Source organism: Gossypium raimondii, chromosome 12 (assembly GCF_025698545.1).
Source record: "Gossypium raimondii isolate GPD5lz chromosome 12, ASM2569854v1, whole genome shotgun sequence".
NCBI lineage: Eukaryota > Viridiplantae > Streptophyta > Magnoliopsida > Malvales > Malvaceae > Gossypium > Gossypium raimondii.
This window is the reverse complement of record NC_068576.1, coordinates 5,423,897-5,441,896: the sequence shown is the minus strand read 5'-3', so window position 1 is coordinate 5,441,896 and position 18,000 is coordinate 5,423,897. Positions and strand designations below refer to the sequence as shown.

Genomic DNA, 18,000 nt, shown 5'->3' with positions numbered 1-18,000 from the left:
CCGTTGCGCTACTCTGATTAATACAACAACAGGGTAAATTCCTTTGTTCTCATGCAATATACAAATCATATATGACTCAACAAGTTAAGCATACATACACTTTAAAGCATCTAAATTTAGACTACATTTAAAAGAAACAGTTCAAAATGATAAGAAAGACTCAATTAATTACAAAACAAAGATTTAAGGACTACTTTGTAAGTTTAGTAAAATACTTTGAATTTTTTTGTAAAATCGAGAGTATAATTATGAAATTAACCAAATAGGACTTAATATGCAAAATTTCAAGTAATCTCATCGCATTTAAAGACTCTAATTTCATAGTATAAAAATGAAGACTATATTGCAAAATTATCAAAACATGGTTCAATAACTTATTATGTCACTTCGCAACCATGCAACATTCTTCATCATAACGTCCTCTACAATTTCTACAGAAAACAACCCAAAACTGCACATGACACTTTGTCACATTACCAAGCATACCAATTCGTACATTTAGCCTAATTTCTCTAATCCAACATATCATATAACATGCATAGATCATATTAAGCATACTCACACACTTCAGAACTTACCAACACACAATTCGATATCCAAAGTAAATAGTTATGCTAGCATGCAGTTTCTAACTTCATAAATCAATTACTTAGCATACCAATTTTACATTACCAACATTTTTATGTGCATCAAAGGTCTATTTCATATCAATAAGTCATTTAAAAGTTGCTCCAACATCCAGCATGCACTAAAAACACCTATGTCATTATTCACCTATAGGCATACAAATCATTTATCATGCAACTCAAACCATCATAACATGCATGTTCAAAATCAACATTCTCAAGCAGTCAATGATCAAAAGGCAATTATAAAAGTCCATAAACATTCCTTAAAATGTCTATTACAACCCAAGAAAATATCAAAGTCTAACTCCACAATTAAGTTCCCACATTGCCATCCTTATTAGAGTAGAAAACACAATACATACTTAAGAAAGTTTGGCCTTGCTTTGGATTGCCTGGATGACTCACTTTTCCTCCAACAAACCAACTATTTATCTGTAAAATATACACAAGAGTGTGAGCTTTTACAAGCTCAATGAGTGCTCAAAATGGCCACAAGTAAACGACAATCTCAAGGTTATAAGGAAGCATACTATATCCATTCACTCATGGCATAACATTAAGCATAACTCCTATCAATCATATAGATATATTGACATATTGTGACTAAGAAACATGTATAAACATATATGCATTTGATAAGCGGATCTCTTAACACTCCAAATGACCCATAAAATCTATACTAGTCCTATAAAAATGTAACATGAAGCTAACACTCTCCAAACACACCAACCAATCCTATTGAATGGAGTTAAGTTCAACAATTCCTTGTCTCTCCAAACTAATCTCGGGGCCTCAATGTTGAGAAATGTGCTCATATTATAGTAAACATGTAATTGTTTCTATGTATTTGAACAATGAATAAATAAATAACATTTATTTCACATTTCATTATTATGTCTTTTGTGCTTGTCTTTCATATTTTGCATGCATAGAAAAATTGTGACAATAAAATATTAGTTCATTGATTGTCTAAGTTCAAACTGATGATAAGTGGCACTGTAAGAACATTTACATTGCGAGAAAAATAACTTACATTAGTAGATGATCTAAACGAGCCCGTAATCCTGTAAAAGAATTAAAGTAAGCATTTGATTCAAATACTTAGAAGGATTATTATGTCGTCTATAACTTCAATTGAGGAGATGACTAGTCTTGGCTATTGGAGCAGTTGACTCCACAAGTAGAGACATAGATGTATTCATTGAAAGAATGGTACGTTGGACTGGACCCAAGATGAATTAATTATGAATGCGTTTGTGAATTTGTAACACCCCTAACCCGTATCCATTGCCGGAATAGAGTTATGGAGCATTACCGAAATTTATAGATTAAGTAAACAGATATTTCACATCATATAGTATTCATATCAAAATTCAATCATAAAGTCCCTTATATGAGCCCTCGAGGCCCAAAATACACATTAGAAATAAGTCGAGATTAAATCGGTTACTCAGAGAATTTTTCAAAAAACATCAAAAAATTTTCCAAGGTATAGGGGACACACGCCCGTGTGGTCAAGCCATGTGTCTCATACGGTCAAGAGACATGCCCATGTCTCAGGCCGTGTGGGCATTTGAAACAGGGGCACACGGCTGTGTCCCAACCCGTGTCCAAACTTGGAAGCTCTCTGACTTGGGTCACATTGCCAAGCCACACTCCTGTGTGATAGGCCATGTGAGCATACTGGCTTGCACTCTTTAAAAGATACAGGAGACACACGGCCGTGTGTCACACACGGCTGAGACACATGCCTGTGTCTCTACCCGTGTGGATGAAAATAGGCTATTTTAGAAGCCATTTTTCTCACCCAACAAGGCATGTACCTATGGTTATCATCATACATACAAACAAGCCATATTATGGCATCCAAAACAATTAAAAATCAAGCCTTAAATATATAATATGTTAACCTATGACCAATATTCCTTTAGGCACCTCAGATGACAGATTATAACATGTGTGTTCATGTATTCAATATATTCATATGTACAACTAACATATATGCATAATTGTACCCCAAGGTTTACCAAGCTAATTTGCATTATTTCAAACCAAGTCACTTACCTACCAAAACATACCATCTGGTGCCAAAATGTATTTTATATACTAATATATTTAAATATATTTATACCTTATATATTAAGGTACCGATTCCTAATCAATTCATCACATTCCAAAAACACATCTATATAATTGCACTTTTAGCTAACATTTTACCCCTTTACCATACAATCATAAACCAAATCACACATCAATCATATAAGGCAAATAATATGCACCAAACCAAAATGTGCCAACATACAAGCCAAATAAGTGACTAATTTTAACAAAACACATATAGGCCAACATTAACTAGAATCACTATACATGCCATTATAACCAAAATCAAAACATCCAAAAGTACCGATAAAATCGATGGATAGTGTGATATATCTCCGACAAGCTTCCAACCCGATTGAGCTTCCGATAATCTGAAAAGTAAAGGAAAACAACTACGTCAGCAATGAATGCTTAGTAAGCTCGTATAAAATTTAATCATATCAATTCATTTCAAATATGAAATTTATACATATAAAGAATAATCCAATATTGACACTGCAATACTCGTGAAGTTATATTCAATAACTCACAAGGTGAATAAATCTACAATATCACTTATACATATTATTCCTAGCATAGTAGAATTTTAAACAACTTTAACTCTTCCAAATTTCTTTATTTTCATTTGCATTTTTTTTACTTCCTACACTCATTCCATATGCATAACACACCAGTCATAAGCATATCATTCAACCATAGCCACAAGCTAGTGCATTTAAACATAGCCTTTTTCGAATTAATCACATGATAAGTCATTTCATAAGAAATTGCATAACTTAAACCTTACCACTCTTTCATGAGCACTAGCATATTTTCATTTGAGTACTTACCCTTTAAATGCATCATATAAATAAACATATTACCATTTAACCAATAGCTTGGCACTTGCCTAAGCATCAAACAACAACACTTAATAGTGTATTTAAACATATTTCATATAAATTCAACATTAACAATCTTATTTTCTCAAAATGTCACACCGAGTTTATTACTCATCTCAACTTACATAATTTCCTTGTATCGTCATATAAAAATATTCATATATATACATATCATGATACATATCATTCTCTTACCGTTTCTTCATAATCATATATCATTCATTTCATTATATCAATATATCATATACCATCATTTCCATGTGTTTCAGATAAATATCAAGAAACATGTATGAGCTTAATAATAATAAAATTTTCATGTTCATAAACTTTCCACTTCTTGTATTCATATATCAATTCCATATATTTCGGGTATATACTGGTATAGTACATTTCAATTTCATGTTGTCTCAAGTAAAAAATTTGCCCGTTGAATCATTTAAAATATTGATGGATATACGGGTAGTACACATGAAGTGTACAAATCTGAAATTCGTCAATTCATATTCAGGAATGCTCACACAAGCACATAAACGGGAAGCTCTTTCGAGCCATATAACGGGAAGCTCATGTGAGCTGTATAACGGGAAGCTTCGGAGAGCCATTAACAGGAAGCTCATACGATCCAATATCGGGAAGCTTCAGAGAGCCATATTTCAGGAAGCTCGTGAAAAAGCCTTTAATCGGTAAGCTCCGAAGAACTATATATTAGGACGCTTATAAGAGCTGTGGTGTGTCCACAACAAATGCAGGATCACAACCAATCGGGATGCTCCGAAGAGCTATTAACAGGAAGCTCGCAAGAACCACATAACGGAAAGCTCGAGAGGGCTAACAACGGGACACTCTTTCGAGCTGTGGTGTGTCCACAACATATCCAGGACTACAACCAATACGAAAAATCTTGTATCCATCGAATTTCATTTTTTCAAATGGAACTTGACATTTATCAGGCTTGTCGGATATGTAATTAATTTCATATAAATAGCACTTACACAATTCACATATATAACTTTCAATTCAAACATATAAATATAGACAATTTACTTACACGAACTAACCTGGCTAAATTGTAGAAATACCAAAGTTCAGGGGCATTTTAGAAATTTTCTATTTTCCTCGATTTTTCACCCGATCTTGATCAATTGAACTTGGAACTTTGAAACCCCTAAGGCCCTCGTCTCCTTCTTTCTCCATTTTCTTTTTCTTTCTTTCTTTCTTTTTTCTTCTTTTTCGTTTTTGCTTTGTTTCTTTTTAATTATTTTATTTTATTATTTTGTTTTATTATAAATTAATATATTATTATATAATATAATATATATACTTAACACTTAAGATTTATTTTATAATATATATAATAAATTCACAAAAAATCTACCTTATGTCGCCTCATAAAGAAACAATGGCATAATTACTTCTTTAGTCCCTTTAATTTTTATTTAATCTATAACTCAACTTTTACCCTTTATGCAATTTAGTCCTTATACCTAATTACTCTTAAGTCATTATCAAAACGTTAAATTTTTAACAAAACTTTAATACCACCTTAATAACACTCAAAATATTTATAAAAATATTTATGGCTCAGTTTATAGAAATGAGGTCCTGATACCTCAATTTTCAAAACCACTTGAACTAGGGTTTTATCACTCAAATCTAATAATTCATTATAAGACATAAATTATTAATTCAAAAATCTTTTTAAAACCATATTTGACTCTTAAATATTAAATAATAAAATTTATGAGCTTATTCGCCGGATTTGGTGGTCTCAAACCACTGTTTCTGACACTACTAAAAATCGGGCTATTATAGAATTAATTCACTTGTGACGTTCATTGTGTGATTTACCTAAATATTGAGTTAGTCACTGTCCATGCGTATATAACTCATGTGCTTTGATATAAATGGAGGCTTATGCTTTAAAGATGATCAAGCTCATAGCCGATATGTTGGGTACATGACTTGTGTATGGCATGAATTTACTTGCAATAATGGAATTCATAGCTTAATTAAAGAGTTAACAATATCTTCTTATTGGCATTTTGTGGATTGATCGATATGAAACGTGGTCACGGGTTACTTATTCTCGAATAAGCAATTTATCACAGTCATTTGTTGACAGTGATCATATTAATCATTAAGAAGCCACAATGGTCACAATTAGATAAAATATGATTGTATTGAGTGAACGGATTTAACTCAAAGGAATTAAGGATATCATATGAGGGTAACACACATATGACAAGGTCATTGGACAAAGCAATTGGATGAATTGCTTCGTAAAGAGTATACAATAAAGAATTTTCAATCATTGTACTTCTTGTGGACTAACTCCATGATTAAGTAATTGCGAATTATCAGAGCAATGCTTCTGGACATAATTGCAATTACTAGATCCTAATTGTATATGTCCAATTGATACCTTACTAGCTCAACATTTGAATCAGAATAAAACTCTACGACTTTGGAAATAATTTAATTGAGTCAATTTATTCGATGTGGAATTAAATTAGGAGGTCATGAGAATTATTTAACTAGAGAATTTGATTAAAGTAATTTGAAATTAAATTAAATTAAATTAAATTAAATTAAATTAAATTAAATTAATCAAATTAATTAAAATAAATATGATATTTTTGAAAATTAATTTTCAAGCCAATTAATTGGCTCAATGGGCCATTGAACTTGAAAATTGGATCTAAAATTTAAAATTAGGCCCGAAACCCAAAATCGATATCGAGAGCAAGACCAAAAAACTGGTCAAACCGGGCATGGTATGTGAAATTGGGTCGACAATCCAACCAATTGTTGGATATGACAGGCCGGGCCGTCACTAGGCTCGGACTAAACCTGCTCAGGGTGCTGTAAGGGTGTCGCACCTACGATGGCACCACTGGACACAACAGTGTTGACAGTGGCAATAGTGGCATTCTAATGGTCGGTGGGTGGTCCTTCAATGGTTGAGTAGTAAAGGAATCACACTTCTACTAGGGCTCTACCGGATAATTTGATTTCAAATTAACTATTTCAAAAATAATATTGTTTTAATAAATTTAATTTAATACTTATATTGATAGTATTTTATTAATTTAATATTAAAATAATTATCTTAATATTAAATTTAATTTAATATTTATCTTATAGGTAAATTATCTATTACTTTAATAAATTTAATACTAAATTTAATCTAATAATTTATTAATTAAATATTAAAGTGATTAAGTTTAATCAAAATTGAACTCTATAAACTCTCCTTATATAAAGAGAGTTATGAGTCATTATTTTTCATACACTTGAATTTAACTTGACCTCAAATTTTAGAGAAATTATGAAATTCCCCCATTAGTAATTTTGTGAAAAATTTTCTGATTTGAAACGAGCCGACACTCAGTAGACATGAGCTTGAGAATAGCGAAGATGACTACTCGGTCGAAGCGTTCATCCTAGATGAATCGAAAATGTATAATTTTGATTAAGTGTTTATTACTTTAGATATCACAACCAAGTTCTTATTTTGAAAAAAAAATTTAAAACTTTGGTTTTTCCTTTAAACTTATTTTCCGTTGTGTTTTTCAAGCCCGATTTTTCAACACTCAATGCCCACATTCATAAGCAAATAATGGAGAGTACTCACAATCTTATGACATGCCAATGATACCCAATGGTTCCAAAAGATCACAATGGCAACATATCTATTTAAACACACATGTACTTACTATTTTATGCACATATCGTATAACACATATCTATATCACTTAATCAAATCTCATATAAGGCACTTTTAAGTGCTCACATAATGATCAAAGAGCCATATCACATTGGTCACATATCGTGTGCGTAAATATCAACAAGCTCATATCATATTCCATTATAATCACATACATTTTCATTGACATTTCATGATAATTAACATAGCATATCAATTTCATGATAGTTACTCTCGGAATTTAGGATAGGTGTTTAGGCTAACCTAAGCTCCCTAATAACACATTAAATTGTGCCTAGAAGTAGCAATTTCGATCACTCACCATATTGCTTTCGCTCGAACGTCAAAGGCTAGGTAAGCTTCTCTTTGCCTTTTGCGTTGCTCTAGAAGCTCCTGATTAATCTGACACTTTGCATACATAATAAGTACACTACACACTCGAATTGAATTAACATGTTTTGTTTGATCATAAAAAGTCACAATGTTACCTCAATTTGTTAAAAATGACGAACTATGGATCTAATTTGAGGATGAACGTGAGAAGAACAATGACGAAATTGATGGAGAAAGCACAATTTTTTCTTTGAAATTGGAGGTTATTTTGGTGTTTGGGAGATTAGAGAGTCTGAGTTGTTAATTTGAGAGGAAAACTTAGATTGAGATTTTTAGAGAGTTTTCAAATGGAAGAGATGGAGGGAAAGTGACGGTGGGGTGTTTAGCTAGACAACCATTTTTTAAAAATTGAGCAATTACCCTTTTAACCACTTTGGATTTCCACCCTTTTCCAAACCAGTCTAAATGTAATTAAAAACTCATTTCATTAATTATTTTTCAAAACCAGCTTCATATTTAAAATCCGTTTTAAATTAATTAACAAGCAAACGCTTAATTTTAATTTCCCTACCTGAATTTTAATCTTGTTTATTATTTTAATATTTTTACCTAATTATTAATACTGAATCTAATTCCGTATCCAGTCCACTTACTCTATTTTTAGGACGTGACAAAATTAGTACAATTTTTAACTAATAGTTGTAGTTGTAATTGTAATTATTTTTAAATGTGTAATTATCACAATTTCTATTAAGTTAAAATTATTTTTAAATGTGTTATTACTGCAACTTCTATTTTATTTAAACTATAATTATTTCAGTAATATACTCCTGACTTTATATATATATATATATATATATATATATATATATATTATAGATTTATTAGTAAAAATTGGAGCATCCTAGTGCTGGCATAATTTGGACGAAATCCATGGCCATTATTCATTCTCATCACTAACAGAATCTAATCATGGATCAATCGCCACAAAGTCCTTAGGAAAATTTCAATTTTAGTGCTCCCTCAATTAATCATTTCCATCGCATTACAAATTAATTCATAAATCATTTTAACAATTCATACTGCGATTCCATTTTTCAAAGATTTAATTCATAAATGAAACATAATTATTATGCTACTCATTTTAACTAAACTCAACTATCGATACGATATGAATAAGATTTCTTAACCAGGACACATCACTCTTGAGCTGTCAGCAACGACTTTCATCCCTATCCAACAAACATTACAAAACCTCATGTTGCTATCTCCGGAGTCACTGTCACCTTTTTAAGCACAATCTCAACAAACTTCAATTAAATTATAAATTAATCCATCTAATAATAAACAAATTCTCTAAATTTTTGGAAGGTATATTTTGAAATATAAATTATATTTAATAATAATAAACTATTATAAAGAAGCATGGTATGGGTTTATGGGTATTGGTTATAGGCAATGATGAGTTTCGACTTCCTGCTTCTTTAGAAAAATAGATGGAGAAACTGAAGAGAATAGAAAAAAAAAAGAGAAAAGTTTAAAGAATATAAAAGAAAAAAGTAAATTACTTAAAATGAAAAATATAGACACCGATTATATAATTTAACCTCAAATTTTTGTTTGAAATGATGATTTAACGTGTCACATCAGTTTACAGTTATACCGTTAAGGACAATCAACTACTTAAATGACTAAAATGTTACAACACAATAACATAATTGACTAAAACCTAACATTTCAAATATAAGTGACTAAAATGTAACTTGAGAAAAATAAAAATGACTATGGGTATAGTTTACCCTTACATTTATATTCTTCTCAACCAAATGCATGAATATTAATACAATACTCATCCCATTCCATCCAACCAAACTATTGTTATACCTATTCAATTCCATTACAGCCTTATTTTATTTCTACAGAATGATTATTCAATTACAGTCTTATTCCATTCTAGTGAATCAAACGTATTGTAATTTAATCGGGACGAACTAACTAGTTAGTTAGCTTCTTTTTTTTTGGTACAAAAGAAGTAATAAAACAAAAATAAAATAAAATAAACAAGGCGAATCTTCAACTTAATCATCGTGTAGAAACTGAAGCACTTCCTCCGGTGGCTTAGCCTATCTCCAATTGGTTGAAATCGTCCTACCTCTCCCATCGTTAAAAAATTGAGCCCAATTAATTATACTCAGACTAAATTCAGGACCCAATGTTCTTGAAAAGGCCCAAACTGAACAAATGCAGACGGTGCGTATTACGGGAGCACTTTAAAGTCTGAATTAAGGTCACGTTTGTTTTATACTCGCAGTTTCCGCAGGGAAAGAGGGTAGCCGTAGCTTAGTATTTTCTGCTCCTATCCCTGAGGTATTCACTCCCACATTTTCTTTTCCGTTGACTCGTGTTAGACTTTTATCTTAATTGATCTCTTACGGATGGGTTTTTTTTTTTTTAAATATTTTTATAGGCGATCAGGAATTTTTCTTGATCTGTAAATCTAGGGTTTGGGTTTAATAGATTTATTGTTGGGTTCTCTAATGAGAAATCTCATATCTGGTGTGTATTTGTCTGTGTGTGTTTTAATTTTAATATTTCATTATCCATTTAGGGTTTTGCAAAATTACTTGATTGCTCGCTCTGCTTTATTTTGTTGACTTTGTAATTCATTTACCAGGTGACCTCCAAAGCTCTTGACTGTTGCGTTTTTCATTTCATTTGCAATGTAAGCTTCTATTTTTTTTCCTTATACATATGTTTCTATCTGTTTCATAATATGCTTGCAAGTGGAGTGAGTTTGATGATATATTTTATCTCAATTAATTTAGTTTGTTTTGCATTCTGTTGTTAAATATTTTTTCTATTTGTTTCTTGATCTGTAATCATTCTTGGGTATAGGAAATAATCATACTACTGTGAATAAAGCCTGTGTGGTGCATCTGTTATATAAGTTTGTGATTAAAGTATGTTGTTGGGTTGTGGGGTTGTCTGTAAGGGGCAACATGGACACTGCAACAGATTGAACAATCATCGTATTTTTGGATATTCAGATGAAATGATCTCGTATGATATCAAATTGGAATTAAATTAGCATTTTTTTTCCCTCTAATTCAATCAGTTGGATAGGTAGTGGGAACGCATAGGATAGGCTGTTCTCCTGAAAACTACAGGAAAAGAAATAATTAACAATGATCAAAGCTTAAAATATCAAAATTAAGTTTTTATTTATTTATCATCTAATATCAGTAGATGTTAACGTAAATTAAGTATATTCTGAAATATTTAGTTCCTTATTGTTATTTTTATGGTCTAACTTTGGTTATGGTCCATAGTTGCTTCCTGATTACATTTTTATCTTTAAGAAACAGTGATGTTATTTTTCCTCAAAGTTATGAATGCCTTTCAATACTGTGTCAATATCTAAGCTATTATGGTTTAAAAATGTTAGGGCGGATGAGGAACCTGTTGATCAAAAGAAGTATCTTGAAGAGGGTTGCAAGCCTAAATGTGTGAAACAACTTCGTGCTTACGAGGTTTGTTATAAATGATTTGTTTTGCAAACTGAGCTAGGTTTTTTGAATCTTTTTCACCATTCTTTCAAATATGAGTTTGATAATTGCTGTTATAAGTATTAATTCATGCGTGTTGTTTTATTCTTTAAATATTGGAATTTCATAATGCTAGCAAACTTTTCAACAAATTCATCCCATTTCCTACTTCAACCCAGAGCTTCATTTCTGCAGAAATGCTATGCTGTTTGTATATAATGCATCAGTTTGGGAAATCCTATAAAACCGGCATATTTACTCCTTTATTTCTTGTTTTTTAATCTGCCTCCCTATATTTTCATATGATTTTCTTGAAGTTTTGTGGCTATACTGAGAAATTCTTTGTTGGAGGAAAATTGAAGGAAGAAGAGTCTACCTTCTCAACAGTCGGTGATTCTTTGGCCGAACACCCAAAAAAGGGGAAAAGAAAGAGTTGGTTCTTTAAGGAGTTGGTTTCATTCTGTCTTCTTTGAAACCCCATTTTAACCACAAGAAAAGCTTGCAGCCAGAACTAGTTATTGGGATATGTCTGTATATATATGTATATATGTGAAACCATAGGAAAATGCAAGTTGTTTTCTTCTATTGAGCCAGACCCAACTTGATATTTCACAAAAAACAGATTTAAGGCAATATCTGAAAATAATAGGCTTCACACCCAGACACTCACATTAACCTCCTATGAACATTATGTTTCTTGTCCTAAATACTTGGTTCTTTTTTAGAACAATCTTCTGCTACATTCTGAACTACACATCAACTTACACAAGTTACTTGCTTCCTGCAGGCATGTGTTAAGAGAATTGAAGGTGACGAAAGTGGCCACAAGCATTGCACTGGTCAATATTTTGATTATTGGGCTTGTATTGATAAATGTGTAAGTAGCTTACCTTAGTTTCATTTAGGTGATATTGTGTACTGTGTCCTAATACCGGGTTGGTGGAATGCAGGTTGCACAGACTCTATTCTCGAAATTGAAATAATTGAGGGCCAATGTTGTGTAACATTAGCATCATGTGGAGCTGTTTTGAGTTGAAAAGCGAGTTAATTGTTTCATAAACTATTGGTATCCTTGTACCTTAGACATGAGATGGTGCCTGCTGCGTGGCTAATCTGAGCACTGGTAAACATTTTTGTTATTGTTATTGTTATTGTGGAAACGTTTACTCATTGTCAATAAATTTGGTTCCTAGTAGACATGCCCATGGGCGACAGAGTTGGAACGATCTTTGCTTACATTTCCCACTCTTCATTTGGAATAGACTTTTGATGATGCAATGGGCCACTAGTGCTTAAGTTGGTTGTGTAATTTTTAGAAGTTTCTTCAGATGCTTCGCCATTAAAATCGTTAAAAATTATTGTTAAATATTACCCTTTAACTGGATAAAATGTTGCATTCACAGATTAACTACCCGGGGAAATTTCTATTGCAACCCTCGGCCTTTGTAATGCTTCAAGCTAGAATCATCTTGCCTAGATTCACCCCTACTCTTCATTCTTTTCTTTTAAAGAAAAAAACGATGGAGGTATCTGGGAGTCCTATCTTAATGGAGTTAATATTTATTATTTAATAGTTATATTTTGCAAGGTTTTTAATGTATTAAATACGGAACTATAAATGAAAAAAATAATTTTTTAAAACAATAAATATTATATCGAGAAAGTGATGAGATTAATTTGATATATTTTTACCTTTTTAAAACGTACTCTTCATCTGGTCATGGATGCGTAAAGTCATGCATGTGGCGCAATATATAAATCCATGCATATGTAGTAGTAAATATACGTCGCAGGTTTTGCAAATTGCCCTTGAATGCAATGAATCAATATTACAAGGAAATACAGCAGATCATCAAGTGAACGTCTAAACTTGTTATTGCAGAGTCTATAATTCCCAGTATTGACTAATTAGATTACATAAATGTTGGTTACACTATTATGTGGGAAATAAATCATATGTTCCTAAAAAACTGCTACAACCATCAAGTTATACTATCCATCCCGCGGCGTTATTATGGGGCACTGCTACCAAATGAAGTTCCTAGATTCGGATGAGAAGCTTGTTCAAGGGAGATTTTAATTGTTTTGCTTTGGGATGATTTATATATATCAACGCATTCCTCAAGGTCAGCATCACATGTCAAAAGAACCCACTCCTCGTCATCGTCCAAGTATTTGAGATCAATTCTGCTGACATCTTCGATGTTGAAACGCCTACCAATCTCTTGTTGCAGGTCTTTGAAACCCCAGCTTGGTTGCAAACTCAACCGTACCTTATCTTCTCTATACATAACTTTTACTTTTATGGCACCCGCAGTTCGTAATTTGTGGCCACCACTTTTTGGCAAGGGAGGTTTAGTCTCAAAACTAGGTAGCTCACCAAATGTTTTATGGCTTTGGGATCTTGCAAGAAGCTTTGGCTCCTCTTGATTCAAGGCTTGCAAATCAGCATCACTGAGAGCTCTCTTTAGTGCTCCTTCGGGGTTCTCCACTGTCAACCCGTCTGTACTACACAATGCGCTTATACTGGTACTACGCTGTTTTGCTCCAGTGGAACAACAGGTACTTGAACCAGAACTCTGGCTACATGAAGAAGATGGAGACTTTGGAGCAGCAGCAGCAGCTCCTTGGCTGAGCACGCCGCTCTGAATTTGAGGTTCTGATGGCTTTGACTGGTTACTTATCTTGGATGACGAAGGACCCTTGCCAGAAAAGTTTGGTGAGCTCAGTTCGGGGAAGCTTGAGTAGAAGGATCCAATTTGAATGGCACCCTCAGCACCTTGGACCGAGTCAATCACAAGTTGAAGTTTTCTTAAAGAGTGGCCTACCTTCTTAATTTTTCGAGAAGGCCATCGAGTGATCCCGTGTTGCCTGCATATCCTTTTCAGAGTAGTGGGGCACACTGCAATACAGTAAACTCTGTAAGCGACTCCAAGTGAGCTGGGTCCTTTTACACATTATAAAGAGAAATAGATCGAAATGCTAATGCATGGAGGTCAAGGGCGTTTATACTATCACTCCAAAATGAGGTATGACACAGATATATCACATTAAAATTAACCTTTCAGTATATCGGTATGAACTTATATGACACCTTATATATTGATGCATACACTAGGCTAAATCGATCTCTAGCTTCAAAAAGAGAAGCACTGTCGCAGCTGGTTCACCAACAATAGATTGCGCAGAAGAGGTAGGACATGAGAAAGATCGACCGTTTAAGCTTAAACTGTGATATTTATATGTAGTAAAATTTCACGAGCTGTATGATTATTTGAATAACTAATGGTAGTTACTTCGATATACTAAGTAATGTTTAGTTGAACATAAAGTGAAAAAAGAATGTGAGGCTTCTAAGTATAAATGGAATATTTTCCTACCACCAATACTTTTAGCAGCATCTTTAAGACTCCCTGCAAAGTACTGCCTAAGAACCTGCAAGCTGATTGTCTTCTCCATCTTGGTTCGTCTCTTCTCACCTGCTTTTTTACGTGCGAAAATGTGACGTCCGCCAGATGAGGAGGAGTCACCACCTCCTCCCTCAAGACTAGCTATGCTTCCGGCATTTTGATGAAGCAGCCCAAAATCTGAAAGTACCTGCTTATTATATAACTCTTGCCGAGTTTCTTCCCAACTGGTTGTCATCTTGAACTCTTCTTTTGGTTCTTCTTTTTGATATTCCCAGGAGACATAAACACCTTTCCCCTTCTGTTGGGCCTCCATCATGTGGGCAATCCATGATGACTCCTCTGGGGAGTTCTCGTTTGGAGAAGAAATCTTAAATTTAGTTTCTTCTTTGTCTGATATCCCATCAGAAGCAACTACCGCTTCCTTAACGGGCAGTATCACTTCTTCTTCAAGCTCCTTGTCCATAACAACATGCAAGCTCTGGCATGCCTGTTGCATAAAACTGGACAATGAGTTCAGCATCTGCTGCTGTGCTTCGCTTTCATGACAATCTTTTGGGAAGAATAACTCCAAAACGAATTCAACCAATCCAGTAAAAATGCTTTGTAGTGGAATAGCTAATGCGCCACGCAGTTTGAACATCCTAGCATGGTGAGAGAGAGGATAATTTGTCTTACTGAAGGCAGTTATATCAGTTGCAAACCATTTTTTGTCTGTTGTGAATGCTCTACCAACTATTCCTTGGCCTCTGAACAGGTGGTGCTCAGAGCATGCCTCAAGGAAGCCCAAAAATTTGTCATCAGCCACGAAGCAAGCAGCATCCACGGTGGAAACACAATTATAATAGTTCTCGTCTGAATGTCGGCATCCACTTTTACCTTGACTGAGGCATGGGGCCCATGTTAGAGCCAAAGGCAGCTTATATGTCTTGCAGACAGATCTCAGAACCTCAGCTATCTCAGGCAATGCAGCTTGATACAACTCATTGCAAGCCTGTGGATATAGAGGGTCTCAGAAATGAGTGATAAAATTTTGAACCATTGAAACTATAGTTTTACGATACCGTTCTTTTACCTCAACATTAGGAGGACTGAAGTTATGTGAGGTCCTTAGATCAACAGCCTGCAAACAGATATGCTTTATTTAAATGTATATTCGGATGCAATATGAGTACAAAGACAACTATTATCGATAAAAACAAGTCCTAAGATTCAATATATACACTGCAAGCATTGTAGCTAGTTATTACAATGTTCAAATGAATTCGTAAGGTTCCTTCAGATGATAAACAAAGAAGAACAAGTAGAAGAAGAGAAAAATAGAGACCTCGAGAGCTTTGCAGACGTATTCCAGTTCTGGGTGATAATTGATCTTTTGAGCAGTTGTGACAACCTCAACAACACCCAAGCAAGTTCCACTGGCTCGTTCAAAAACAGGAAGAGCTAGAGATCCACCAACATTGTACTTTAGTGCAAAACTAACACGCGGATATTCTTCGCTTCTGAAGAAACGAACATCAGGTGTCCACTCAGGCAACTTCCCCAAAAAGACACGGCCAGGCAACCCAACCGATTTATTTGAATCCTCCTCAGCAGGGAAGTTATAGGACTTGGAGACATCTCTAAAGATTTTGAGGGACTTGCTATTTGTGTTAACAGAATAAGGCTGGCCTTCAGTAGTAAGAACATGCTTACCTTCTCTTGTAACAGGCACCCAGATTTGGATAAGAACATCCCTATCTTTAGTAGATTCCTTCAAATATTTTATAGCCTGCATTAGTCTCTCTTTCACAGATAAAGAAGAACCGGATTCCGCTTTAGGCCCTATCCACCATCTACTGCCCATCTCAGTGCCTTCAACTATAAAACTTCCAGTTTGGGATAACGATGAAGCATTTTCAACACCACCCCAGTTTTTTGACTGAGTTTTAGAAAGGTTGTCAGTTTGAGAGGGAGCAAATTGCATATCTGTCTCTCCTTGATGCATTTGATGAGGGTTTATGGTAAAAGGAAAAGTATTAGAGCCGGATACAGGGAAGCAGTGAGGAGAAGGGGTAGATGTTGAAGGAGCAGGTTGCATAAAGTTGAAGCCATCGCTAGTCTCTAACCAGCATCCTTCAACCAAGAGTTGATCCATAAAATCCAAGTCCATAGCAGCATCAGACAAGTTCCCGAAGGTAGTAGAATTAGGTGAAAATCCACCACCACCACCTTCCATGTTGAAAAGGCTTCAAATTTGCTTCAAGCAGAGCCCTTATTATTACATTCGAATTGCAAGCAGTATCAAGACCACAGTAAAGATGAAAAACAAAAAGAGGAACTTCCAGGAAAGTTTCCTTTTGCCAGTATCCAAAAACCCAATCTGTCGGAGGCGCAGAAACATCGTATCAACAAAAATTTGTTTTGATTGAACTGCAATCAGAAATGCATTTCAGAGGAAGAAACCTACCATATTTTTCATTCATAGTTAAATACTAAGAAAAGCAAAGCAAAGCATGCCACTATGAAAACTATATCTTCATTTCTAATTTTAAACCAACTCAAATTTTAGATGACTCGATCCCACAACTCCCAACATCAGCTTTCCACAATACAATAATCACACAAGCAACATCATTTTAGTGTTTAAATGTAAAGCTAAAAGAAACAAATACAAAGAAGAAATAAACATAGAAAGAAAAGAAAGCGACTCACTTTACAAAGAATCTATGAGGAAATCCCAGTTTGGTAGTTTAGGTTTCTGTGACTGTGTAGTATGTAGTATAGGCTTTTGAGTGAAACAATCTAATCTAACAAAAGATGTGGTGACTGTTCTTGGATGAATGTACCCTTTTGTTTTCCTTTCTCACAAGACCCCAACCACACAAGCAGAAAATATATTACAAAAAACCAACTTGCATTTCTGTTATTTTTATCATCATCACTAGTTTCTGTTGCTGTCTTTGGCGATGATATTATATAAACTAAAAACTCCCAAAGCTACGCGCGTGAACACCGAAGAATCTTCTCTCTAGTCTATGGAAAACCTTAGGACCCCACTTCAGCAGCCAATCACAATATTCCCATTTCTCTCTCCTTTCTACTGCAACCCCTTCAAATAAAGGGTGAAAATAAAATAAAATCTCTCTCCAGAGCTTCTTCGGACTTGAGTTTGATGAAACCAAAGGTTTGAATGTTGGTTGCCTTGCATGTTCAGCCTTCGGATTCCCTGCATTTTATTTATATTTAATATTGCTTTCTAGTTTGGACAATTTGCTTTTAATTTAAACCTTGTTTAACTAACATATTTTGTACTTATGTTTTTTTTGTCCATCATATTTACTTACGTCATTTAATATATTATTATATTAAATAGAATAGTTAATAACTTTTAATGACTATATTACATGTAAATGTATG

The 18,000-nt window shown here is 33.8% G+C and overlaps 2 protein-coding genes across 3 annotated transcripts; one reads left to right on the top strand and one right to left on the bottom strand.

The window, feature by feature from the left end:
- Positions 1–9,878: 9,878 nt before the first annotated feature.
- Positions 9,879–12,432, top strand: LOC105762991 (cytochrome b-c1 complex subunit 6-1, mitochondrial). The gene is made up of 5 exons (XM_012580991.2): positions 9,879–10,016; positions 10,324–10,371; positions 11,095–11,179; positions 11,982–12,071; positions 12,145–12,432. Coding segments are annotated over exons 2-5 (210 nt in total). The 5' UTR covers positions 9,879–10,016; positions 10,324–10,369; the 3' UTR covers positions 12,178–12,432.
- Positions 12,433–13,046: 614 nt separating this feature from the next.
- Positions 13,047–17,757, bottom strand: LOC105762989 (protein NLP2). Of its 2 annotated transcripts, none has more exons than XM_012580989.2 (5): positions 17,296–17,757; positions 15,929–17,013; positions 15,677–15,724; positions 14,575–15,595; positions 13,047–14,096 (listed from the first exon to the last, which is right to left on the bottom strand). In XM_012580989.2, the coding sequence occupies exons 2-5, from the start codon at positions 16,817–16,819 to the stop codon at positions 13,207–13,209; spliced, it is 2,850 nt and encodes a 949-aa protein (XP_012436443.1). In that variant the 5' UTR covers positions 16,820–17,013; positions 17,296–17,757; the 3' UTR covers positions 13,047–13,206. The 2 variants fall into 2 exon arrangements, with proteins under 2 accessions (XP_012436443.1, XP_012436444.1); XM_012580990.2 differs by having other exon boundaries at positions 15,929–16,963.
- Between the last annotated feature and the right edge of the window lie 243 nt (positions 17,758–18,000).

Excerpts from the sequence above, each read along its gene's own strand:
- LOC105762991 (XM_012580991.2), top strand. Across the intron at positions 11,180-11,981 it reads AACAACTTCGTGCTTACGAG|GCATGTGTTAAGAGAATTGA; the intron begins GTTTGTTATAAA and ends TGCTTCCTGCAG. Across the intron at positions 12,072-12,144 it reads GGGCTTGTATTGATAAATGT|GTTGCACAGACTCTATTCTC; the intron begins GTAAGTAGCTTA and ends GGTGGAATGCAG.
- LOC105762989 (XM_012580989.2), bottom strand. The coding sequence starts at position 16,819 with ATGGAAGGTGGTGGTGGTGGATTTTCACCTAATTCTACTACCTTCGGG. Across the intron at positions 15,596-15,676 it reads TCAGTCCTCCTAATGTTGAG|GCTTGCAATGAGTTGTATCA; the intron begins GTAAAAGAACGG and ends CTATATCCACAG. Across the intron at positions 14,097-14,574 it reads TGCTGCTAAAAGTATTGGTG|TGTGCCCCACTACTCTGAAA; the intron begins GTAGGAAAATAT and ends ACTGTATTGCAG.